The sequence below is a fragment of the Taeniopygia guttata genome, chromosome 3 (genome assembly GCF_048771995.1).
Source record: "Taeniopygia guttata chromosome 3, bTaeGut7.mat, whole genome shotgun sequence".
Classification (NCBI taxonomy): domain Eukaryota; kingdom Metazoa; phylum Chordata; class Aves; order Passeriformes; family Estrildidae; genus Taeniopygia; species Taeniopygia guttata.
Window position 1 is genome coordinate 94,463,435 of NC_133027.1, and position 26,903 is coordinate 94,490,337.

The 26,903-nt window shown below is 40.7% G+C and overlaps 1 protein-coding gene across 3 annotated transcripts in view; it reads left to right on the forward strand.

The window, feature by feature from the left end:
• Positions 1-16,636: 16,636 nt before the first annotated feature.
• Positions 16,637-26,903, forward strand: part of FSHR (follicle stimulating hormone receptor) — an 83,133-nt gene continuing 72,866 nt past the window's right edge. For all 3 annotated transcript variants that reach the window (XM_002196132.6, XM_030268841.4, XM_030268840.4), the window contains exon 1: positions 16,637-16,865. In XM_002196132.6, the coding sequence (XP_002196168.2) occupies positions 16,714-16,865 (152 nt within the window). In that variant the 5' untranslated portion in view covers positions 16,637-16,713. The remainder of the gene's footprint in view (positions 16,866-26,903) is intronic.

A 26,903-nucleotide genomic window follows, 5' to 3' on the forward strand; every position in this document is an offset into this window, starting at 1 on the left:
AGAAAAATAGCAGAGTTGTTTGCCTTCTGACTATTCTTATATATATTCTGTGTTCAGTGAAGTTGTGTTTAGCTATTTGCATCTTTGATTTCCTGGAGAATTCTCTTATCTTATTCAACCTTTTATGCTAGGTTGTTTTTAGTTTTTATTTTTATTATTAAAAAAATTTCATACTGCTATCACAGAAATTGATGTAATAGAGCAATCTATAAAATGATAAATTTTTGTGCCAAAGTAGCACAAGCTGCCAGACCTGGCAACAGGTCTGACAAAGACAAGGGGGTGGGTGTAGCCATACATAGAGAGCTGCCAGGGATTCATCATCTTCAACAATCCAAATCATTATTCCTCACTGTGGCTAATCAGAGGTAAGGGGAATTAAGTATGCAGTTTTATTTAACAGAAATTTTTTGAAGATGTATGGAATTCTTTGTGAATAATTCATGTTCTTTAAGATCAGAAGAATTGAAACAAAAAAAAAAGGTGGGCAATTCTGCTGGGATGTGCCAGTTTAGAAACAAAGCAGCACTCTTGCCACATGTGAATGCAGCTGAAACAAGATGGCTGTAACATCAGGGAAAAAGTTCTTTCCTAAAAAGTCTGTAGCAATATAGATGATCTCTTCTTCGGAAAGTAAATTATTCATTTTGTCCTTGATCAATTGCAGTTAACATGAATTTGTGGCTCACAACTGTTTCTTCATAACATAAAAGTGGCTCACAGGGGAAAAGAAAAGTCATGCTTGGGGACAAGAGCATCAAGAAAACCCTGCCACAATGAAGCCTTCTCCATCTTATGCCCCTACCAGGCATCTCTGATTAATCAACCCTTTCAATGACTTTGGCACTAGCAAGTTATTTAAATTTTCCTTACCTCTCCCAGTGCATTGCTCTACTTATTTTTCTACAATATTAGATACAGAATGGAAATCAAAAAGGAAAAGAAATATTGGAATATGCTTTTGATTTAGGACAGCTAGACAGCAGCAGGTGTTGTGTGGGGTGTTAGGGTGAAGCCTGTGAGGGAGAGGTGACAGCTCTGCCACTTCATGTGAACTTTCATGTGTTCCCTTCTCTGAGCCTACACCAGCAGAGTAATATAGGTATTAATTTATTTTTTTTTTTTTAATATTTCCACATCAGGTCGCCAGCTCTGCAGTCCAAACTGAAGTCAATGGGTGTTTGCTGGTGCCTAAAAATCATTGCTTCTTGTTTGAGGAACTGGGACTTTGTGGCACAGGTAAATTATCCCCCAGTTGGTCACTGGAGGGTCTGCTGGGCAGCAGGGCACTGCTGGGGAGCCCCTGTCAGAGGACAGCCTTGGAGCTTTCTTCCATTTGTGACATTCCAGCAACACCTTCTGTCCTTCCCATTACAGGGAATGCATGAAGCGAAGTGTTCTCCAGGACTGATATTTCTGTCTGATTTTCCAAGTGCTTTGAGGACTTCTGTAGATCTATTTCATCTAGCATTTTAAACCTCTTGGGAAATTGGATGCAAACTGTGCAGCATTCAAAAGCTGAAATAGCTCCATAAACGTTCCTATGTACAAGCAGAATCCTTCTTTCCCCGTGTGCACCAGCTATGAGCATATCTCCTCCTCTTCTCAGGGATGAGAAGAAGACACTCAGGAGAGGGCACCTTTGGCTACACAGACAAGGGATTAGGCACAGTGTGCCCAGTTACACCCCAATGTCAGGACATTTTCACTGCCTTGGGTACAAAATGATACTTGTCTGGAGAAGACAGAACAGAATGCACCAATCTTTTAAAACACTCCTTTTTCCACCTCTTTGCTACTTTTTCCAAGCAGAGACAAATAAAACTGTAGTTTGGTGGTAGGGTTCAGCCAAATCAAGCTGTCTGAACACCGAGCTGTTTTTGGAACTGCTACAGTGTGCCCTGCACCACTTCTTTTCCATTTTACATGCATGCAGAGAAGGTCAAGCAGTGAATTAGCAGACACCTTTGATGGTGCCAAAGACAACAACCTGCTTCAATACATTATCAAATAATAGACCATAAATTATGTAAGCACTGAAATGCCAAGCAGCAAATAGCATTTTCAGTGCTAAATAGAATCACCAAAATCACTAGAAACTGCTAACCCCAGTGATGCAATTTTTTTGAGGAGTCTGAACATTAACTCTTTGTCACCATCTTTCCTTTTCTTTCTGCCTCTCTGTCAAATGTGATCTTTTTTGATCACAGTCCCTTGTTACGTGATTCTGTGACATTTTGCTTCAATTCATGTTCAGACCAACTAAATAAGCTGACAGAGGCTGCTCTAAGGCACTTCAGGAGGGGCACCGCTAAGAATAAAAATGTTGACTATGCAAAGCTAGGGAATAAAATGCCTGAAAATTGAGCTGACAACATGGAACCCTCATCCTTTGTGTGCTGTTTATCTCCATACTTTCCATAAGCAGAAGATGGAGAGGTAAAAAGTCCAGAGGCTGTGCATGCATCAGTGTGGTACCTCCTGAGACAGATCCTGCAGCCTCGGGGGATGGGAATTGCAGCTACCCAGGGCTTTCGGCATCCATGGTAGTGAGAAATCAGAAAAAAATTGAAAATGTAAAAGACATATTTTATTAGAAATTCAATTATGGTTTGGGGTTTGATGGGTTTTTTGGTGTTTCATTTGGCAGTTTGTTGGGTTTTTTAATAGAGAAACATCAAAATAAATAGGATAGGTAGAAAAGTATTGAGCACCTTGGTTTCAGGGAGCACAAAAACCTTGTTAGTAAGAGCTTGATGTATCCAAGTCAAAGGAGTCTTCTAGAAGCTGAAGCCTTCTTGGAAAGGGAAATATTTTATCTGCAAACTTGTTTTCACAGAGTTTCCCAAAGGCTGTGAGCAGATAGTGTTCTACAAATGCAGTTTGTTAGACACACAAGGGCAAGGAGTGCCACATGTGCAAAATACCATCATCATTTATTGACAAAATATCTTATAGACTCAAAGGACTAACTAAAAATTAGTTTAACCAAATCCAAAACCTAAGGTAAATATTAATGTACAAAAATCCATAGTCTAGCATGGTGCTTGGTCCCTATTTAAGCACAGGAAATGTCATGATTGTTGGGTACATAGCAGGACTTGGGCAAGTGCTGAGGTCTGTAGGGAAATGTAGTAGTTCACAAACTCTCTCTATACAGGCTGCTATCAATGCATCATTTTGGAAATCCACTAAAATCCATGGAATTGTTATCAAAGCATAAAGAACAGTAAGTTAAAATACATCAGAAGTTCCAAAGCAAGGCATTTGCCACTAAGCATTTTACTTGCTAAGGGTTTTTCTTTCAGAGAACTTGGCAGTGCCTAAAAACAACTTTTTCTTTTTCATTATGTAGCTTTTAGGACCAAAAAAAAAGAAAAAGCATCTTTCTTTGTGTTTTATTTCAATATTTCACTGAACGGTGAAAATTTTTTAAAGCCTCCAAAGCGAAGATAATTTGCAAAATAATTTCTCTACCACTTTGAAAAAAGAAACCATCAAAAGATCATGCCATGTCCTTTGTTTCTGTGAGAGAACCTAGGGTAGGGAACATGCATAATTAGATGTTTCACAGCTGAATTTTGCTCCGATTTCTGTACTTGTGATAATTTGGTAGTAATGCTGCTTAAGGCAGGGCTGCAGTTGTTCTACCTCTTAGTTCAGGTGCTCTTTGTTCCTTCTTCTGCAAGCAAACCTGAATTCAATGATTAGAGAAACATCTTTTCTCCTTTATTTACTCCATGCAGCAAAAGACCAGAAGTCCGGTGGCTATGGGTGCCCAGAATTAAATTAGTTTAACAGTGAAGCAAAAAAGGAATACTTTGCTGCATCTCTTCAGAATAGGGCAAGATGTCCCTTGCCAGTAGGAGTTCCTAACCGAGGAATATTCTTCAAGTTTAAGCATGAGTTGTGATTTTGGTATGTATAAAACATTTCTAATTCATAAAATTCGACATCTACTTGGCAAGCAATGATTTCAACTCTCAGTCAAGTACCACTGTGCTCACACGAATCTGGAGGCAGTAGAGATCTATGACTCAAGAGCTCACTACTAGAAAGTGTCTCCCATTTCCAGAATTGTCAGTTCCAGAATATTTCACTGTTCCAACTTCTATACAAAACAGAGAGAATGTTGAAGACAAAACTTTGGAGATTAACATAAATTAAGTATTTCTATTATCATAGTAGAAGGTCTTCAGCTACTGTAGAAAGTTAATTCTCTTTAAGCCAGGGCGGGCTGTTGTGGAGTCTTAATGCTGGTGACAATATTCAAACTATGGATTTGCTATTCAGTCTCCAGAAGTGCTCATAATGGACACCTAAAGCAGACAAACTTATGTAATACCTTCCCCTCATATTCTCTCAGCCTCTAAGTTCATGCTTTTCTGGTGATTTCCTAAGGTTCTTGTGGTTTGTTCATTTAGAACCCTAAATCATCTCTTTTTCAGGTAATCCTACAATTTTTCCTTGAATCACTGTCCACTCTTGCACCCACAATTACAAGGAATTGCACAGATCTGCTCTCTGCTGCAGTCAAAACCAGCTCTTCTGACTTCATGTGATAACTCATAGTTCTTGGAATGAAAGAGATGGCAAAAAATTGATTACAATCCTTTACTTCCATGCCAACCCTTGTTTTGCAGACTTGTACGAAATTCTTTCAGATCAACTCTTTTTTCCAGCCTCTTCATTTTGACCCTAGCTTTTTTTTTTTTTTTTTTAAACCCAGTCAGAACTCTTCGTTTTCTCCCTTAGCTATTTGACTTTGGTGAAGAATTTTGTCAAAAACCTTTTGGATGTAGAAATATAAAATAATACAATCTCCCTTTTCTGCAAGGATCTGCAAGGCAGATTCTTCACAGCTTCTCACAGCTCTGGCAGATTTCCACACTCTTTAGATGCACCCTTTATAACCATTTCTGCTAATTTGCCCAGCGTTGTCATGATTACAGGCCTATGATTCCGCAGATCTCCCTGGAACCTTTTCTTAAGGATTGATATTCCACCCATTCTTTAGATTGGAGGATATTTTAAGTTGTTGGTCTGCTTGCAAATTGCCATTAATAACTCAACAGTTTCATCTGAGCTCTCTTACACTCCCTGGGTGACTGCCATTGTTTTTTGCAAAGGTTACTGGTCATGTGGAGCTGAAGTTAACCAGTGCAATTGTATTATCTGCCATCACTGGCTCTCTGATTCCTCTCAACACAGAGCAGTCACTGCCTGCAGCTTCCTAAGGGACATCCTTACCACTACCTGGATGTGGTTCAGCGTGGTCATGTGCCCCTCTTCCTGTTCTAATGATACTAACCCTCCTCTACAATCCTCTCCCAGTCCTCTTCCTGGGAAGATGCACTTAAAAATAAATGGAAGAAAAGTTGAATACTGGACCTTTCTCTGCTTCCAGCCTGCTCCTGGCCCATGCTGTGCCATAGTCAGTTCCCTTTCTAGGTAGCATCTGGCTTCAGCATTAGGGTTGAGCTGAGAAATCAAATACAGTTGGCACTGTGGGATCTACTGTTCCAAGCTTTTTGCAGAATGGGGTGGATTGAGAGTTTAGTATCTGAGAAATGTTTGATTTTTCTGTAATGAATCTAGAGCTCTAATCTCATCACAGGATCAGAAAACTAAGTAGGATCAAATAGTATTTACTCTTCTGCTGCTGTCAGAAATGTGCCACATGACACTGACAGAGCAGTTGAAGACAAAGAAGGAGAGAGATGAAATAGGAGCTATTTACAGATGCTTAACTTTGGTGCTGTCACCTTCATACGTGGCAGAAATGTCACCTTCTCCTACACACATCGGAGAATGCTCCCTCCAACAGCTGTGGTCTGCCAGTGATGAAAACCAGTGGTAGGATGTGAAAGTGTGAATATTGGCCATGATCAGCCTTGGGAACTTTTTCTTGCTGCTGCTGGCAAGCTTTCTGCCCAGAAGCTAGATGACTTTCTGGTGTTCTGTCACCAATGTAGCTTTAGATTTGGACAAATATCCTATCTGAAGGGCATATTTGGTCTGGGTTTCTGTTTTCCCAGAAGCTTCATAGACCTTTGTAGTGGCTTGACTTGTGTACCTTGGCTGCTACTCATTCTTTTTTTCTTTATGCATACTGTTAATGCCAGGATGACAAGTTGCATAACATGCAGAGGCTAAATATTTTAATTTCTTTTTTTTTTTCTCCAAAGAGAGTCTTTGTAAGTCATTTTATTCCTCATTCAAAATTCAATCCTCTTCCCACAGTTCAGTGTCACTGCTAGCATTTGGTAAAATCACTCCTATAATGAATTTGAATTGAGATGTATGAGGGTGACCAGTGGCTTAATGGCACAACTGTAACTACTCCTTGAATCAGCTCCTGTGTAATAAGTGAGGTAAGAATAGCTCCTCATCTTGTGTGCTGCACTACCTGAGGTTCCTGCAGGCAATCATTATTACCTGCTACTTCATACTCTGTTTGGCCAGATAATATCTGGCAATTAGGCCTTAAGAGCAAGCGATGGAAAGCTCTCCATAAAAGCTGATTATATTTGGGCCCAGCAGCACATCCCTACCACCATTCTCTGAGATTTATGACCTTTTTGATGTCTCTCTGCTGCTGCTCTGATACAGAGGCAAGCTGTTTATCCAGGCTGCTGCAGTCCAAACCTTCAGCAGTGGTGCTCTGGCATAGACGCACTGAAGTCAAGGACAGTATGCACTGTCTCCTTCTCACTTACATCCCTTCATATTCTGTACTGTGAGCTGTATCCTGCTGGCACTTTTACATCTTTTACTTAATGTCATGCTCATTTTCAGCAGATATAAATACCATGTTCACATTTACTCAATAGATCCACCACTGGAATCAGCCACGCTTCATGGTTTTTCCATGATGATGCTGAAATATTTTCGGGGGCTGTGGGAGATAGGACAAACATAGAAAACCCTGAAAATCTGGTGAATGTCTATAGAGTTTGGAAATGAATCTCCCCCGACATTGACACTCATGTTGCCATGCATGGAAGAGATGGATGGTTAAACTGGCCCCAACAGCATCCCCACATCCCAAGGACATACAAATTCCTTTGCTCCTGCAGAGCAGCAAGCAAGCACAGCTATCTGCAAGCCCAGGCTTAGCAGATAATTCATCAGGGAATCTGTATGGGAATTTTCAGCCCTCCTGCATTCCACAGAGGGCATGCTTATGAGGCCAAGTGCCTCCTTTCCCCTTCCTAGAGCTGCTGTGGCTTGACAGGATGTACAACAAGACTCTCTTGCTTTCTGGACAAACAACACTGATGTCCCCAGGGCTGGCAATGCAGCCCCCACATGTTCCTCTGTGAACAAAGGCCACATCACTTTACCCACAGGCCAGGCCAGTCAGGAGTTATATCAGGAGAAACACCGGTTAGCACTGACCGTGAGCTAATGAGCCCTAACGAGATTTCTGTTCAGCTTGGAGCACATGCAGAACAGACTTGTATAATATAATCATATCACTTTCTAAGAGACAGTACAAAAACCTCACCTCTGAGAGCTTTTGGGTCTCCAAGCACTTTGAACTTCATCTAGGCAGGCGAAAATTAGTAAAGGTCTGGTCTTCATTTGACAGTGTTTAACAGTATGTGTTTCGCCTTTGTGGTCCATCTTAAAAACACTAAAGGAAGGTGGCCATGAAAGGTAAAACAGTCTTGCAGTTTGGTTTCAGGTTGTTATGCCTAAACTGTGGTCATCTTAGTCCCAAAAGTATTTGTTTTTTTCATCTCATACAATAGGATGTGTCAATTGTTGATAAATGATATCATGCTAAACCATGTCACTTGAGTGAAAACTGTAGGAGAGATAAGAAAAAAGAAATATATTGAGGTAAGAAAAGTGAAATATGTGGTGTAGTATGTCCCTTTTTTCTGCTTTTAGCTTACAGCACTCAAGAGATTTAAATGTCTTTTCAATATCTTAAACATTTTTTTCTAACCCATCAGAGAACGACATTCCAGCATTGTCACAAGGGTGGTAGCAGCCACAGGAACCCTTCTGAGTGAAAGACATGCAATCTGTCAGGGTGGGCAGGCTAGCACAAATCTGTTAGCATTTGCTTTTCCTACACAGGTCAGAGTCTTCAGAACACTGGCCAGATTTCAATTTGGGTAGCTGTACATCTGTTAGGACTTCAACTGTGGCTTGTAAAGTTTGCTCGAATCCTTTGAAGAGCAAGTAAATCCTGTGGAAATGTCAGGTGGGATGAGGTTTCAGAGACAAGGGAAATTTGAGATCTTGGCTGGGATGTGAGGAGTAACCACAGTGCTTCTCTGTCCTTCCTCAGCTTCCCAAGAGGGATGCCAGGGAATCCCTGCAGGCAGCAGGGATGCTTCTACATTGCCAGGTCACAGAGAAGGATATGCAGAGAAGCAGATGCCAAAAGAGGCTGCAGGTGGGTCAGGGGGAGGTCAGAAGCCCCATGTGTTTGCAGCTCAGGACCCCAAAGCCCACCTTCCCAGCTTGGGCATGTCTCTTTGGGGTTATACTGGTGCACAAATCTGCACCTCTCTGGGGTCTCTGGCTGCACCCCAGGGGACCTGCCCACCACCAGGCAGTGGATGTGCTATTAGTTTTCCTATCATCATCCATAAAATGATGCTGGAGGACTTTCTTTGCTACAGAAGAGGGTACAAAAATGGGCATTAGAGCTGCAGAGCACTTGGATAACATGGTCATGAGGGCTATAAAGCACCTCAGAGATATGGACAAGCTTCTTTTTCATCATCTGCAGAATCTCATTAGCCTACCTGCTACTCCATTCTGTGCCTTAAGAGCAATGTCAGGACCTTATTCTTCTCCTCTTGCAGAGAGCTGTGCCTGACCTGCTCCCTCTGCATCGAGAGCAATTGCAGGCAGATCAAGGAGCGGAGGCTCCTCTTTGTCACCTTCCATGCAATAACCTGATTCCTGACAGAAAAAGTGTCAAAGGACAACTATTCCAATATCACTGGACAGTCTTACAGCACTAATGTGAGCTTTCTGAATCAACTTGGATCTGTTCTTTTTCATTTTTCCCAGGGCTACAGCTATGTAAAGACTTAGGCATGCCCATCTTTCCTTTCAATGCTGATTTGCTTGCTTTTAAGTGCATGTGTCATTTTTCATTATTTTATATGATAAGGGGAAGATCCTGCATTTTTTAGTCATGTTTGGCAGAACCTTGTTCCATAAGTAATCCTATTAACTCCAGTGGCTCTTTTTGTGGAAAACAGTACTGTTCAGCCCCAGCTGAGGAGTCCCAGCAGGAAGCTCAGGGAAGAGAGAGAGAGGAAAATGGCTGCCAGAGATTGGAACAATATTTAGGTTTTAATGTTGTTCCACATCAGCCACTGAATGAAGTAAAATATTTTTTTTCTTTGCTGTAAAAACTCCAGCAAAAGCAGGAAAAACCTTGGATGACCTTCAAGGATGCTTTAAAACAAATGTGCAGTATTCATTCTCACTGTGCTAAAAAAGACTCAGTGACTCTTTGGCTCCTAATTGTCACCTCAGGCAGCTTATTTAGCCTACCTGTCATGAAGGTAAAAGTATACAAAACACTATTCCTGCAAAGTAATTGAGCCACTTTTTTAACCTCCTTCTATCAATATTAATAACCTACTCTAATTGCACAATGCTTCATTTTTTTTTCTTTTCTCCTTCTTCTTCAATCTGCTACAGGGATTAGTTAGTCATCTGCATCTTCTTTAGAGGCCTTAACAAGTGTTAATTTTTCACTCTTGCCTCTTTTTTTTATTAAGTGTCAGAATGAAATTAATTTCCCGGAAGGATATTTAGTGTCTTTCATGTATCAATCACAGCTGAGTTCTTTCTTTTCTCATGCAGAGATCATTTCTCTCAGGTTCTATGAGGTCAAAAAAATAGAAGATAGGTATATTGTAAAGATATTTCCTTTTCAGACCTCTTTAATGTATTTTAATTCTGGAAATGCTCATCCAACCTGAGTGAATTTAAGGAAATTTGGTTTTCAAATGGCCAAACAACAAGTTGTTAGCACTGTCTAGGGGCCAATTTTAAGTATGAGAGGAATTAAACAAATTTTCTCTTTACAGATATCTCTGTACTTCCATCTTTGAAACTTCTCATGTATGCTCTTCCAGGCAGCTCTCCTTCTTTAATATGAGATGATAATTATGGCATGTGGCAGAGGCATCATTAAAGTTTCTTTAATTCATTTTATGTCATAATAAATTGTACTTGAAAGAATTAATAGCCTCTTGAATTCTAACGAGTAAGGACTTCAAGTTTGTCAGTAAGCAGTCCTGAATGGCAGGTTTGTGAACTTTGAAATGCTGGACAGAAAGCATTACCAGCCTATTTTGTTCATGCTGACGAAAGTTTCTCCTTTCTTTAGGGATTAAAGACTAATAGCTGAGTAGTATGTTGTAACCATGCTCAAAAGCAAGTGGCAGTGTAGGTTTGAGAAAAAGCATGAAGAGTCAGTCTCTATTTTAAACATCCTAGGGAGATTTATTTCCTCCCTGAGCCATAAGTAGAATCACAAAAGAATTCAGGTGAAAGACGGACCTGGGGAGGTCCCACATGTTTTTCAATGTGAGGTCAAACTGGCCTGCTCAGGGACTTATTCAGTCTGGTCTTTTAAGCTTCCATGGAAGGAGAGAATATGACCTCTTTAGCAGCCTGTGCCCTGCTTTACTGTCCTCAAGGTGAAAAATTATCTCCTTGCAGGCACTCTGAATGCTACTTATTTCAACCCAAGTCTGTTACTTTTTGCTCTCCCACCTTTCACCTCCACAATGAGCCTGGGTCCACTTGTTGATCACTACACTGTAAGCGCTGGGGACTGTTTTTATGTGTCCACAGTCCATTCCTTCATAGCCACTGGGGGCTACTTTTAGGTGCCCACAGGCCATTCCTTCCCTGTTCTGAACAAACCCTCTTCTGACAGCTTCAGCTCACAGAGCAAGGGCTCCTGCCCTGAATGTCTTGGTTCTTCCCTTCTCTTTCCTCCCTCAGGTAAATGATGTCTGCCTTCTACTGGGCATCCCAGGATGGATGCAGTGCTGTCCACGTGGTCCAAAAGTCCTGAGTAAAGGGAATAATCACCCCTCTCAATTTAGCAGCAGATCTGCTCCCTGAGCAGGCAATGCCCAGCCTGCATCGCTGCAGGGACTTTGTCCTCCACAGGTTTGGGGCTTAGTGTTTGCCCCTGTTGGATTCCATGGGTTTCCCCTGGTGCTGACATGAGCAGTGCATGGTTATTGATGCTCGTGGACAGGGCTCCTTGACTCCACAGTCAGGCAAGGCTTCCCTTGCCTCACATCTCTGACCTTCAGGTACCTTTTGATGGCTGGCAAAGGCGTCAGAGGAGAATATGTGATGCAAAGTGTGATTCCTGACAGGCTTTGGTGTCTCTTGCGCATTATTTTGGTCTAGTCAAACCCACTCACGGACAGTGCAAAGAAAAAGTACTTCTAAAAGTGTGCTTCTACAGACATGTGATAGAAACCTAGCAGATGGGCTGCGTCTTTTATTATCGACTGGGGATGAACAGACCTGAACCCAAGGAGCAGCACTAGATGGAGTGACAAAGATTATTCTCTAACTTCACTCTTGTCTCTTGCATATGTCTCCTGTGCTATGAAAATACATGAGGTGCTTATATCCTCAGATTGCCTCAGAAAAATCAGACAGATAAAGGGCTGAGTGGGAGCCTGTTAGCCATCAAAGCCATAAAAGTATTGGGGCAGAGTAAAATAAAGAAAGCCAAAACTCCCCTGCTCCCCCAGCCTATAGCACAAGCACAAGCTCACTTGGAAGTGTCAGCAGAAAAATTAGAAGTTTCTGAGACCCTTTCATGCTGGGCAATGTCCCTCCCGAGCTAAAAAGACTGGTAGGATTGTTTATACAAGATCCTAATTCATCTTCAAGCAGGAGAGAAGAGTCACAGTGCTGCATTGGACACATGTGATATGCAGCTCTGGCTTCTGCAGGGGTGCAGTTTAACTCATCACAGCCTAGTTGTGAAGTCAAGAGTCAGACAGTCACAGGAAATCGTCATGAGCATAACTCCATGCAATTTCCAATCCTTTGCCTTACAAGTTTATGTTCTATTCCCGAGTCAGTGCACTCCCTCTGGTGGCTGATTTACTGTCTCAGCTTCACTCCTTTTTGGAGTCGAGGTTTCATGTGAGCAGATGGCTAAAGGAACTGAGAGAGCAATAATACTGCTTTTATTAGGCTACTTTATAGTTTTATGTTCTCTGCACCGAGGGCACAGATAAAGTCTGTCCATTCAAATGTACTTTAAAATAATCCCCATTTGCAGAAAAACGTGACGCTAAAAATATTCTGTTCAGAACAGCTATTTCTGGAAAGCACCTAAAACGTTATCTTTTTATCAGGTCAATGATCTGTTTGCCTCAATGATCTGCTGTTTTAATACCCATGTTGGTCATTCACAAAAGGCAAATCAGTGATGTGTCAAAGTCCTTTTTAGTAATTTCCTCTAATTTCCTTTTAGGATCTGCTCCAGCTTCCATTGCCAGCTTTTGTGGATAGAAAACACCTTTTTCTTCTCATAGCATGGCAGTCAGGACAATAGAGGCTATTGCAGCTTGTAAAGCCACAGGGAGAAACTGTGCTGGAAATCCTCAAAAGAGAAAGAAATATCCATTCTGAAAGGATAAACCCTTTTTGGATGTGTTTTTTCTGTCATCTGTTCATGCAGGTGATTGATTTGCCTACACATTTTTAGAGAATGCTTATTGTTAAGCAAAGCCACAGATAAAGAGGCATTCAGTAATTAAACAGAGTTCTGAGGCTGGGAAACATCAGTAGAAACAGTATTTGCTTAATTAGCTGTCATGCTGTGTTTCAGAGGAGAGAAAAACAAGCAGATGCTGTTGTGAACTTGCTTGCCTGTAGGTTGATGCACTCCAGCACCTGGTGACCTTCCTGCTTTAAGGAAAATCCAACAGCTGGATTTAGGTGCTGACCTGGCCACATGTACAGGGCAGTGAAAGGGCTCAGAGCTCTCTTTGAAGAAAGTTTATTCAGGGCAAACGAAAGAGAGCTGGGATGGCTCATTTTATTTCCCACTGTAACCTCATCCATCCAGGTGACAGCATGGCCCAGGACAGGCACTGCTGCTTTGTCAGAGGATGAAGTCTATAGATCCCCTTGGTTCCTCGGGCTCAGTGTTTGCAAAATTCAACCAGAGCTAATTTTAGAGGCCAGTGCTGACTTTAGAGGCCAGTCCTATCAACCGGACTCCCTAACTACCATCTTAAGAAAGATCCCCTGTTGACTACATAACCTTGAATTAACTGTTTGTCTCAGACACCATCTAATTCCATAATCCCTAATGCCATCATTGAATATCTGTCGTAATTCACTTAATTGCATCTCTGTTGCTACAGTGCTTCAATTTGGGGAAATTTCTGTTTTCTTACTCAGGAAAACAGTTTACACTCTCAAGACCAATTTGCCAGCTGGAGCATAGTTCTGCAAAGATAAGGCTCTCATAAATATCTGAAAGCACCATCATCTCTGCATTTACACATTCAACAGCATGAATCTCAATGACAGTGCAGGCTTGTTCCTAGCACATGATCCTCTGATGGTGGTCCCCTGCAACAGGCCCTGTGGGTTTTCAGGCATGGTCATAGCTCCAATCTGGCACCAGGAATGACTTGGGAGTGCAAATTCCACAGAAAGATACCAGAAAGCATTTTTTTTCCCCTCTTTTACAAGAATTTTCTTCTCAAGAGGAGCTAACTGTGCTCCTGAACTGGGAGTGAGAGGATCACCAGCTGATTAATCCGTGCAGGGGACTGTGCTGATGTGGCTGTGTGCCATTTGACAGTCATGTGCACAAATAGAACAGAGTATCCCGGTTCAAAACATTAATAGACACCAGAATCTATTCTTTAAGGGCTTGGATCATATATTTAAAACAACTCAGAGATCCTTCTGAATGTTCATGTATCCTCAGGGAGTTATAGTGTGGTCCTGATTTAGTGCTTGCTCCAATATGAATGAAATGTCAGTTCTGTTTAGCATACTAGCCTGATTTTATTGAATGTAATGATACTTGCATATTTCCATCAAAATCTTATCTGTGCAGTATTACAAGAGAAGCTTGCAGTCTGGATAAGGGGTTTATATTATTTAATAATTGTCATCTCATTCTTAACTGATGTAAGTGAAAGTGGAGCAGTGTGTACTACACTGATAAAATGGTCTCACCAGATAAAAATGGAAAGGAGACAACCTCCCTCCAATTTTTATTCATTATGTTCATGATTTTCTACTGAGCCCAACCCGATGTTTTTAAATATCTCTGTTTTACTAGATGTATTAAAATCAAACATACTTATTATAGTTTTGGTTTCCACTAATTAATTTGAAAAATGCCTTGTAATCATTGTGATATTTTTTGATCTCCTGACTTTCATATATAGAATTATTGCTATCATCTGAAACAACTTTCGTGGTTTGATATATGAAACCCAAAGTTAATCAAATTGTGATGTCTTCATATGAGTGAAAATTGTTTTGACATTCAGAGAATGTTACCACTTTTTCAACCATGTCATAAATATTACTATCCATTTCACCAGTATAACATGACCATTTGCACTGATGTATTTCAGTATGAACAGATACATCTTAAATTCCTTTTTATCCAAATACTCTTGTACCTTTATATTCCTCAAACTTCAAATTTCATATTTTGGAGATTTTCTCAGCCTGCTTTTAGACTATGGCTGCAGGAGTTAAGGACTTTGTATGGAAAAGACAAAACCACAAAAGCCTTGAATGATTTGTCCTCCTGGCATTGGTTTAGATCCTGAAGTGTGTCATTATTCCAACTTTCAGTGAGCCACAGCAAAAAGTTAAATAAATGGGAATTTGTTTGATCATAGGGTGCAATTCTGCAGTTCTCATCCCATTGAGGATGAAGGTGACTGAAGGTTTTACTCATTTCAGAAGACCTTGTAGGTTTAAGATCTTTCAAAGGAAAGGGAAGAGAGAGAGATAAGGAAAAAGTCAGTCAGTAAGGTTTTAGAAATTTTTTTTTTGGCAGTCACTGTTATTCTCATGAAACTTAGAAAAATGGACTCTGCTATGCACATACAACTAAAAGAATATTCTTACAACTCATTATAAGCCTAACATTGTTAGGAAAAGATTGTCATGATTTTTCCTTACTTATTTTTCCTCTGTGAATATAAATTCTCATCTTGAATAGGCTTTAATGACTGGGGGGAAAATAACAAATATTTGGTACAACTGGGGTAAGTTTTAAGTTTAAGAATTATTTTAATTATTTAAAAATATTAATTAGTTCCCTTAAGATACATCTATATTATGAGGCTTGTTTTAAAAGTGAGAATGATGGAAATTTTTGGCCACATTATTTAAAGAAAAGATGCTGTGTTTTATCTCATTACATTTTTTAATGCTTTTTGATTATGAAAGAAAAGGAAAGAACCTAACAATTAAAAAAAAAAAACATGACAAACAAGCTAAAAGCAGCTTTTAATAAGATTATGAAATCCTTCCAAGCAGTGGGAAGAATTAAATGTGAGGTTCAGCAGAATCACCCATGGCTCCCTCACATATTTAAAATGCACATGATTTATAACCTCTGTGTGTCTGAAACAGCTATTTACAGTTTAAAAGAAAAACAAACAAACACAACACTCAAAAAATTAAAAAAAGAAAAAATGCCACAAAAAACCTTTATGTCAAGATGCTCATTTCAGATGTCTTGCAGAGAAGCTCTGATTTCAGGTGATGGCCTGGTGCAGCTTGACTCATTGACAGCAAAGAGCTCACAGGGTCCCTCTCTCAAGGATTAATATTTGTAGTGAGATAATTTAGCTCAGTCAAAAAAGCAAAAAACAAATAGGGACTCAAAGATAAGATTCAACATCCATGTCTTCTGATTATATTCTTGAGGCTGTTTTCCTCCTGTTGTGTCACAAATAGTCATTTGACAATATTTCTAGGATTTCTGTTCCACATGATGAAATTATTTTACCAGTCCACAGGGACAATTTGGACTGTGGAGTTTTCTTCTCTTTGGATTCCAATAAAGGTGCCAAAGGAAAAAGGGAGATGAATCAGCAACTGCATGAAAAGTAATCACAGTTGTGAAAAAAAGGGTGTTATTTAGCTCTAGTTTCAGGTCTTTTACCTCATGAAGCAGACTATGTAGAATAATAACACCTTACTTTTGCCTAGGAGAAATACAAACGCAGGGGCCCTTGGATCCATGAGTGGGAGCATATATAGTGGCATAAATAGAGTGCTTCTCCTTCAGGGACAAAAAGGGTCTGGGCTGTAGAAAGTAAAAATGCTTTGCTGTCCCTTGGTCTCACCAAGCAAGACATGAGAAATAGCGTAGCTGAGAAGGAAGAACCTTTTCCCAGCATATTAAAAGAGCCCTGGTTAGTACAGCTGGGCCCCCTGATTTCAACACCACTTGAAACACAAAATACTTGTGTCATGAAAAACTCAGCATTGCTCATCTCTATCCCCACTCCAACTCCATAAGGAATCTGGGGTCATGAAGTGGAGCTTGCTGAGAAGTCATCCCCTTAGAGCCACATGGTTTGTCCCAGCTTTTGGGGCGGATCTTCCATCCAGGGAGCTGGCCTGGGAGGTCTCTGCACGCTTCCCTTTCCGATAAAGGGGACGGGCACAGATGTGGAGGCAGAGATGCCTCCAGCCCTCGCCTGCCTGCTGCTGCTCCTGGCGGGCTGCCTGGGACGCCAGCACCACGCCTGCCGCTGCCTGGCCAGGGTCCTCATCTGCCAGGAGAGCCAGGTGCTCCAGGTGCCCCGGGACATCCCTGCCAACACCACCGAGCTGTAAGTCGGGAAAGGGAGCGCTTGGGAGCGGCAGCCTTGTGGCTGGCTCTTCAAAGGAGCTGCTGCTGGGCAAGGCAAAGGTCAGGTTTGCAGGGGGTCACTTGGGAGACTCCACGCCAGCTGCTTGCAGAGAACAGCCCTTCCTCCAACGCGCACTTAATTGCACCTTGAAACTCCTCTCCATTTCTCTGATCTTGAAACTCCTCTCCATTTCTCTGATTGTGCTCGTTGTAAGATCTCTGTTAAGAAAGGATTTTTGCACATTATAATGCAAAGTGCAAGCAAAATTTGAAACAAGCATCCTTGGTGCTGTGATAGTAATTTGAAGCACAAAGTCGAAGCTTTCTTTACAGCTTTGCTTTAGCGTTGTCGGAACGTGCAAAGCAACTTATCTGCCCCAAACAACTCCATGTTGAGTGTTTGTTCGTACTGCAGGAGCTTTCCAAAGGTTTGTGCTCATTTGCCAAGAAGCAACTTAATGTTTTCCCTTTGAAATCTTAAAGGCATTGCAGAAAAGACTCTGATAAACATTCAGAGAGGGATCCTCCTCCACCAGAGGAGCGGTGTGGCTGTGGTTGGAGAGAGTGAGCAATGTGAAGACAGAGGAGGGGCTTTGTCTATCTTAAAGCTTCTCATTATTTTTCATAAAATAATGAAAGCTGTATGGCAGCTGTTTTCTGTGTCAGTAGCACAGGCAAGCAAACAAGCTTGCGCAATGGGAAATATCTAACTGCAAGTGTTTGTTTTCATTTTAATAGTTTTAAGGCAAATATCTCCCTTTTCCAACACCCCCATAGACATCTGGCATTGTTACAACCTAAAGCAAAACCAAAAGGAGTAGTCCTGGATGAAGCCTTTGGTTAATAAGTGAAGTGACAAGTTTGAAGGGAGGATACAATGAAGAATGATGTGTCACTAGTTAGAAAAATATACTCCTATTTCAGTCTTACACACCACAGTATATCTCTGGTTATTATGCCACAGTTTTCCTAGGGCAGAAGTTTTGTTTTCTTCAGAATGAGGAGTTGTTATGCTCACTGACTAAGCAGACTGCAGTGAAAACTTGAGAGAAATGTCTGAATTAACCACAAAAGGTCAGTAAAAGTTTAAATCATTCTCACAATTGGAGGAAAAACTAATCCATCTGTGATTTAGGTCGTCTAAATCCTGAGTGAACTGTGCTCCAGGCGTATGCAGCTAATTTTGTTTAATTTTGCTTTGATTATTTCTTTAGATTACACAGTTAAGGTCTGCCTTCTAGGGATTAAGCAAAAGCATTTTTTAATTATTTCTGCAAAGAAGTAGAGTATCGCTGAAAAGCACCTGTTAGTAAAATGGGATTTGTTTTCTCCTTGTTAACTTCTCAAGAGTTTGTTGAGGATGATAATTTGTGGGTTCTTAGCATGAGTGTTATTCTCTGAAACAGGCAGAATACATTAGTGTGACTGAAAACAGCAAACAAATCTTTTCTTCTGCCCGTGCTGTGCAAATACTGGATTTAGACTCTCTCAACTTGACGTTCTTCTCACTTTCTCAAAATAAACCAGCTTTTGGTTTCTCAGGAAGTAATTCAGGTGCCATTCCATTAGTATAGCCCTGGGACTGATTTCAGCATGCCTTAAAAATTTGAAAAGTGCCTAGAGTAGCTTTGAATATACCAAACCTTAGCATTACCAAAGCCAGATACATTAGCTGAAGAGCTATCAAGTGACAAATAAATCTTAGATTTTTCCTTCAGGATCAACGGGGAACTCTAAAAAAAGTGCTTTCCACTGCATCTCTCCACTGAGTGCCCAGTGGGGTGATTCGGGTGACTAAAATAGGTTTTACTGCTCCAGATGACACTGCAGGTACACTCGTGATAGCAGGAAAATCTTGCTTTATGTTTTCTCAAAACGTCTTAATGGGTGAAAGGAGTTTTTTGATCAGTGTACCAACTTAAGCACAGAAGGCCATGGTGTCTAAGAACCCTGTACAGGACACAAGCAGAGACTTCTTGCTATGTACAGCTCCTGCAAAGTACTTTTTTCACTTATGAGCTCATTCTGTGAGTCTGGATGCAGTCTATTTTTATTTAATATAAAGGAGAGGGGTCCACTTCAGTGCACTTACAACTCTTCACCTTCCCTTATGTGATCTTGATAGCTTTCCTAAGTTATCTTAGAGTCCTTTCCTAGTGCCTTTAAAATGTTGAATAGCATGCTGGGGAATGCTTTAGAGTGAGAACAGGAGCCTGATCAGCCTCAAGCACTTCTCCCTTTGCTGTGTGTTTCTATTTCACTACAACAGTGTCTGAAGTTGGGACACTGGCATGTGGCAGCCAGCTCTGACACTTGGTAGGAAAACTCATGATAAAGGTAAAAACAGGGCCCTCCCTAACAATTATCTCTTTGCCATTGCTGAATTTTTTAATTGTTATTATTTTTTAGTGCTGGTGCTGAACACGTGCTGCCATGAGGGATTTCTTTGTGGTTGGCTTCCCAACAGAGAAAGCTTAGGCTCCAAGGGAAACTTGAGCTCTGCAGTGTGGTGCATGAGACAGGGGTTTGATCCTGGCTGGATTAGCATCTGCTTTAGCAAGGGTGTTGCAGAGGGAAGGCTGGTAGCCTCTTAAGTGAGTGATTTAATTTTGTACTTACCTTGTAGAAACAGAGCAAGGATCAGAATCCGCATGCTTCCATCACTCTAATTTCTGCCACATCTACTTTTTCACTTACAGGCCAAAATCTCATGAGAGGATATTTACAGTTTGGTTTGTCCATTGCTTTTTGCGGATTTCCAAGCACTCTGCAGCTGGCATGTTCTGGTGTTTACAGGGGAGGCTGTGGTTATTAGCTGCTTTGCTTTATAATCTTTGCCTGGATAGGAGAATTCCTGGTATTTTTTTATAGATACCAAAATGCCTGAGAGATGGCTCTGACTTAGAACTTTGTAGTCAATCCATTAGAAACCAGAGACCAGCAGTTCAGATGGGAAATACAGGCTCACCTGCGTCAAGTATTAACAATTATTTGCCTCAGGGGAAGAGAGGAGGGAGTGACTCAGTAGCAACTGCAGGCAGTTTGTTCCTTGAAGATCTATTCCAGCGTTAAAATCCAGTGTCAAGTTTTGTAATCCATCATTAGTATTCAGTAGGATTTCATTTATTCCTTAAATGTCTTGCTTTGTAATGCAGACAAAAAATAACACTCTCGGAAGGGATCCTGCTTAAGATTTAACAAACCACTTTAAGCAGAAGCATTTGGATAGCACCAAGTAACAGGAGAACAGGAAATGGCCTCAAGCTGTGCCAGGGGCAGTTTAGGTTCAATATTAGGAAAAATTTCTTCCCTGAAAGGGTCATCAGGCATTGTAATAGGCTGCCCAGGGAAGTGGTGGAATCACCATCCCATTAAGTGTTGTGGATGTGGCACTTGGGGACTTGGTTGAGTGGTGAACAAGGTGATGCTGGCTTCATGATTGGACTCAGTTATCTGGGAGTTTTTCTGCAGCCATAATGATTCTATGATTCTAGGAGGCAGTTTAGCCATTGTCAGAGCAGTTTAGAGCTATGTTATATAGAGTGTTTCCTCCCAAGCATCTGCACACTATAAACAGCAGGGTTTTTTACTTACTCGCTGCATAGGTGTTTTTTTGCAATTGCTCAAGGATATTTACTTTAGACTATCAAGTCAAGGCTGAGTAGATGTCTGAGCACTAAAACATCAGCTGCCTAGAAATAGCAAGTCCTGTGTTGTGCACTGAGTCAGACACGCTTCCCAGCGATAGAAGCTGCAAATGATGTGAGTTGTAGCTGCAACACTGTTATTGACAGATGCAATTAGGATGTTTCTTTATTCTTTCACACTTAAGAGTTGAAATTACACTGAAACCTGTGAACAGCTACACTTCTTGCTTGGGTGTTTATACTGACCTTAACCTAAGAAAGGCAAGGTGTGAGAGGATAAAGTAAACTAACGAAATAAAGACCCATGAAGCTTTGAAGTCTCTGTGTTGTGGTGGTTAATCACACAGTCTGTCAATAAACCCACATTTTTTCGGGAATGAGGTGAGAATGTTTTCACAGCAGAGCATATTGAGAACATATTACATGCTGACTAAAGCCTTTTTAATTCTTTTAGTTTTTAATTCAAACCAGATTTGCATCTGTTACGGTTACATTCTTCTCTTCCTGAATTTATGATCAGTTCCTACTTTGAAATAGAAAGCAACAGAGTTGCTGTAAGATTGTTGTCTGTATATCAGTGCAGTGGTACAATGCTTAAGCTGGATTCTGTATTTTACATTTTAATTTGGAGGATAAAAAGCAGATCATAAGAGAGGAAGAAAAAGAAACAGAAGAAAATTACACAAAGGATAATAAACTCAGCAGGACAGAGCTTTGGCTGGTATAAATGACCAAATATATATATTTACAGAAACATTCAATTTCTAAACCTTCAGGAGCTTTTGAACACAAGGAGTTATACTGCACACAGTGGAAACTGCTTTGCAGTGCAGTACTCTGCTAGCTTACTCCTGGTGCTATAAATAAATACTTGCACATGGCTCTCACCTTACTTATATAGGGTCTGCAGCTTGATGCATGTATGAGAGAGGCATGGCCAAGTCTGAAGATGTATAGTTGTCTCTATATATATACACACATGTATGTATGTATAATATATATCTTTGAAATGGAAGTGCATTCACTTAAAATTTAATGACTTGCTAAATCACTGAGCTTATTGCAGGGAAAGAGTGTCAGCCAAGACTTGATTTTGTTTGCATGTAGTACTGGGAGGCTACCAAGCTGATGCCCTTCAAAGGGGTCAGCTACAGAGAGATTGTCTCAATGTATAAATTCTGTTTTTTCCAGCAGTCTGTGTTACACACACACACACACACACTGAAAAAAAAAAAAAAAAAAAAAAAACCACCACCAAAAAAAAAAAAAAAAAAAAACAAACCAAAACCAGCCTTTGTCACATCCCCACATATCTGAAACCAGGCAAAATGGGCTCCTGGGCTGATGAGCTCCACATCCTCAAATAAAGCCTCTCTGTTAGACATTTTAGATATGTTCTAGTTCAGTTCCTACAAAGAATCAAAATGTGCCTAGTGAATGAGATAATAATAAATGTTTTTCTAAATTGTGTGGAAGATTAAAGTAGTCATTTGTAGGAGTTACATTTTCTTGTCTCAAACTTGGTGTCTTCATCTTGTGTGTCTCCCCATTCAAGTCATGAATATAGTTAAAAACCCAGGAGAGTTTGACAGTAATGTTATTCATGAGATGGGATCTGGTAAATACCAAAATTAGAGTTGAGGCACAGCAGGAAAGAAAAGCCCTACAAAGATCTGAAATTAATAGTTTTAAACTAAAATGTGGTAAAAATGAAGAAGCTGGTAAGCCTGGGGGACATTGCAAAGTAGGATGGAGGTCTGTCTTTTACTTCTCCAACAAGATCATGAATCACTAAGCAGATTTGAGGAGTTGTGAATTCACTGGTGTCATGCAGCAGTTAATTTCCTTTGCTCTGAATGGGATGTTAGGCTAAACACTTCAGCAATATGGATGATTTCCTGGCTTCATTTACTCCCCTTACGACAGTTTCTCACAAGTCATCAGTTTTCACTCTGCAGAAGTCAAACACTGCATTTCAGACTTTCTTTCCTTCTCCTGTCTAATACTACAATGTATTAACTCCATCTGTCATCCCATGCAGGGACACTTTGGCACAGGGTATCCTACTGAGTATCACTCAAAGATGACTACTGCTAGCAGGGAGAGCAGAGCATAGTCAGAGCTCTAGGGAAATGCTTTCACAAGTTTGAGTGACATTAAAGTGCTTATGTGGTTCAGTCTCAACTTCAATCAGCTGCCTTCCCATCCCTCACATAAGGAGCTCAGGGTATTTATGAAGAGAGGGATGCAGACAGGGGTATGTGTGTGGGTGCCACTCGTGCTCTGACCCAGCAGGGTACAAGCTGCTGTACTGTAAGAGCTACCAAGCCAGGACAGTTCATCTGTTATCCCTGTATTTGTACATGCAGTTGTGCTTTCAGCTCTTCAGTCAGGTTTATACATGGCATCTTGGGAATTTGAGTTAATGATTTTCTAGATCAGACACTTAGCAGATTAATATCAGCATTGCAGTCTTGAAGAGTAAAGCTTATTATTTCCCTCAATATCCCAGGCCATGCCACTTAAATAAAAAAATAATATTTAACAAAATCTTCTCAAATACTTGATAATCCCAGATAAATTTCTGAGATGATTTCTGGAGAAGAGATCCCCAGTCGGATGTGTCTTTAAAAGCTGCAAATCACATTCCTCTGGAAGAGTATCACACATAAAATGTGTTGCCTGATAAGCCAGCAGGAGCAAGTTTACTGTGCACCTCCAGGGTTTTCATTGCAGATGCTGAGGGGTCTCATCAGGCTGACATGTCACTGGAAACACTGCTTGTGTGATAGTTTAACAAGGGTGACAGAAGAGAATGGATGAGGAAGGCCACAAAAAAAAAGAAAATAGTTGCCCGGAGGAGAGATACTGAGTAAGAATATACATCCCAGAGGGAGAGCTGCTCTAACTGGCAGCAGTGTGTGTGCAGGAGGGGGTCCTGCAGAGGCAAGCAGAGTTATCTGCCAAAGAAAAACAAGCAAACCTGTGAGACATCCAGCTGAGGAGCCAAAGAAACCCATGCAGAGTTCAACATGCCTCACTGTCTCCTCTCTTGTTGGCAGTTTAGTTTGTTCTGCTTAACTTTCCCAAGTCCTTGTGTGGGCAAGTTAACAGATAATTGGGGTAGGCTCACAGTTAATTTAAATTGTCATAGCTTCATTAACTTCAGTGGAAAGAACTCCGTTCATTTTCACCATCTGGCAATGGGGAGCTCTCTCAGCCATGTGTTGTTCATTTTGGCAGCAGCTGATTGGTAATGAGTGTGTGTGTCCGTGTGTGTGTGTGTGTGTGTTCAGTAAACAAGATAGTTTGGGCACAAAAGACAGATATTATTTTTCATTCTAGTCTATTATTTTTACACAGTGAGGGGCAAGCACTGTGGTAGGAAAAGCCACTTTTCTTTGTTTAAGATCTTGACCTTTACAGACAAAATCTGTAAATTACTTCACACACTTTGCCTGTAGTTTGATTGGGCTGCTCTTATTAGCGGTGAAATCTAAGTCATTAAAATGAAGCTTATTTCAAATTATAGGTCAGACCAAGCATGGATTTCATGTAAGAGTATAGAAAATTATTTCTTCTAATTGTCTCACGTACACTATAATAAGGAGCCCAATTTCTGCCTTTTGCTCAGCTGTAATTTCTTTGATCTTGAGGGTCTAGGGTCAGAAAAACTTGTGGTTTATTTACTTTTCTCAATGTTTTCCTCCAACTCTCCTTAGGTCTTTCAGGAGCTCAGCCTGGAAGGGAGGGATGCATTTTATCTTCCATTACCTTATCAACCCACCTACAATCATTTGCTCCTGAGTAGCTAGAGGAGAACTTACAGACTGTTATTATATGCAGAGGGAGATATGTGTCTGAATGAAATGAAAACAGCCTCCAACCCAAACCAGCTGAACGAATCCTCACTTTTTATAAGTATATTGAGCTTGCTGAGCCTCCCTCTTTGCCTGGACTAACTAAATAATGCTGTATCCTTAAATGTAACATACTCAGATCTTCCTATAGACAGGACAGCCTCAATTTTAAGCACATACCCACTGGGAGAGCTGCAGGCTGAAGCTTTTAGCTCTGCTCACTCTCTTATCTATTCAAGAATGCTATTACTAGTCAGCATTTTCACATATTTGCCTGGAAATTCTGGTTTTTTGAATGCCTATAGAGCATGATTCTGAAAGTGGTCCTATTAACATAAAGTTTCCCCATATCCACACACATGAGGGTGTACTTTCTAAAATGAATCTTGTCCAAACACAGACAGTTAATTGGAATTTATTTGTAAATATTTATTAGTCAGGAATCTGTAAATCTTCAGTGATTTTCCAAAATCACTGTGTGCATAAACATGCAGTGGGGAAAAATTCCAAGTTTTTAGTATTTCATTAATTTTTTGTTTGAGAGTGGAGCAAGAGGGGAATATACTTTCAAATGAAGATCAGAAGATTTTTTTATTACTATTATTTGAAATAGTAGCATGCAATGAAGAAGTAGATGGACTGTGTAAAGACTGGAAAGGAAAGTGGTGCTTGTTTTCTCAGGAGATTTTTCTGGTGTCCTATATTTATGTTCCAAAACTTTGGGATACCATGGGATACTTATAAAGACATCTTCCCTCCCTTTTACCCCAAAACCAGATCCTACCCCAAGAAGTGTACCCACACCTGTGTATGTGCACAGGTTGTCTGTTTTAACGTCTTCCGACACCAGTTTGGCCCTGGGCAAAGGGGATGAGATTGGAAAACAGTAGTGTGGATCTATAGCTGTAACTCCTAAAATGGCCCAGGCTGAGGTGAGAGAGTAATAATGGTAGGAGGAACCCTCTGCCTGTCCCATTTTCCCAAGACCAGGAGGATGGGATGGGAAGAAGTGATATGTGGTTATCTGAGATTGGTTTTCTTCACTGAAAAGGAGGCAGGCTAAGAATTATAATGGTTTTCTTTTGAACACACCTTTGGAAGCCTTTTAATTGTTTTGTATTCTGTGCTATGTCTTGTATTTAGAAATAATCTCTGGTATAACAGTTCTGCCTGCACTTGGCTTTGAGAGGTTTGGATTTCAGTGCTTACCTTCAGGGTAAGCTTTGATTTCTTTTTTCACTTGTACCATCACATGGTATAAACACACTAGGCTGTTGCCCTTAGTAGCCCAATAGGCATTTTTGAGGGCCAGACCCTTTGTAAAAGGGTGTCCTATTCTGTGGGAAACATTCATGCCCATAAGAGCCAGAGGCATTCACTGAGGTAAGAAAGCACATCTGTCTCCAGCAGTGGAAGCACCACCTGTGCTGCTTTGCTGCTTTCTCTGGCATCTCCAGTCCCTCCACAACTTTAAAAAAAAGAAGTGCACAGATCAGCCAAATCCATTTTTTCCTTCTTGATGACTACTGGGAAGCAATCAATTCTAAAGAGTCTTTCATTGTAGTCCAGACTCCCAGCAAGAATATTTATAGACACACATAAATTTCTGAACAAGGAAGGTATAAGTAGAAGAGCTATAAACCCAAGGAAAGACAGTGGGTTGATGCTAAAAAAAATTCTCTTGTCCCCAAAGTTTTCTTTGGCCAACAGCACTGCTATGGAAATTTTTGCTTTTCCTTTTTGGCAAGTGAGGAGTCATAAAAGAAGCACAGGCTGTGCTAGAAAATGACAGCAGACCAAGAACTGCCTTGGCAGAGCAACTTTCTAGGTGGAATTACTGGTTTGGGGAAATACTTGCTGCATCTGAATCCCACGAGCTGCAATTTCCTATCTGCAGTATATTGTTGCCATGGCAGATGAAGCCCAGACCTCATTCTCCAGTCCTTTGAAATCAGCATTAGTGGTCCCTGTGAGGGCCTACAAGAAAATCCAGGGTCTGATTCCACAGGCATTCATACACATCCTAATTGGTTGCCCAGGCAGCCCTGCTGCTTCCCAGTGGGACAAATCACAGGTACAAAAGTACCTGTCTGCACTGATTTGCAGATTCAGGACTTTTTGCCATTGCAGTAGATGGGAAACCACTGTGGGGAAAAATAAAATGGGCTTTGGAAGCACAAATGAAATAGGTAAAAAAAAAAAAGTTTGCATTTATTTTAAATTACTAGGGGAGGTTTTCATTGTTTTCATGGGCCACATGGAATTGATAAAACTATCTTAGGGCTCACAAAGTTTTCTATCTTAACAGATTTCACAACATTCCTGGTAAGTATGTAAATTTAATTTTATCCATTATAGTAACAGCAAAGCTATGGGTTGCAAGAGACAAGTAATTTCCCAAGAGTACAGGGTTTAACCAGTGGCTTAGCCTCACCTTATTCACCAGACTGTTTTCCTATGGCAAAATGCTTCCCTTTTCCAAATAGCAAACAAAAAAAAAAAAATTACCTC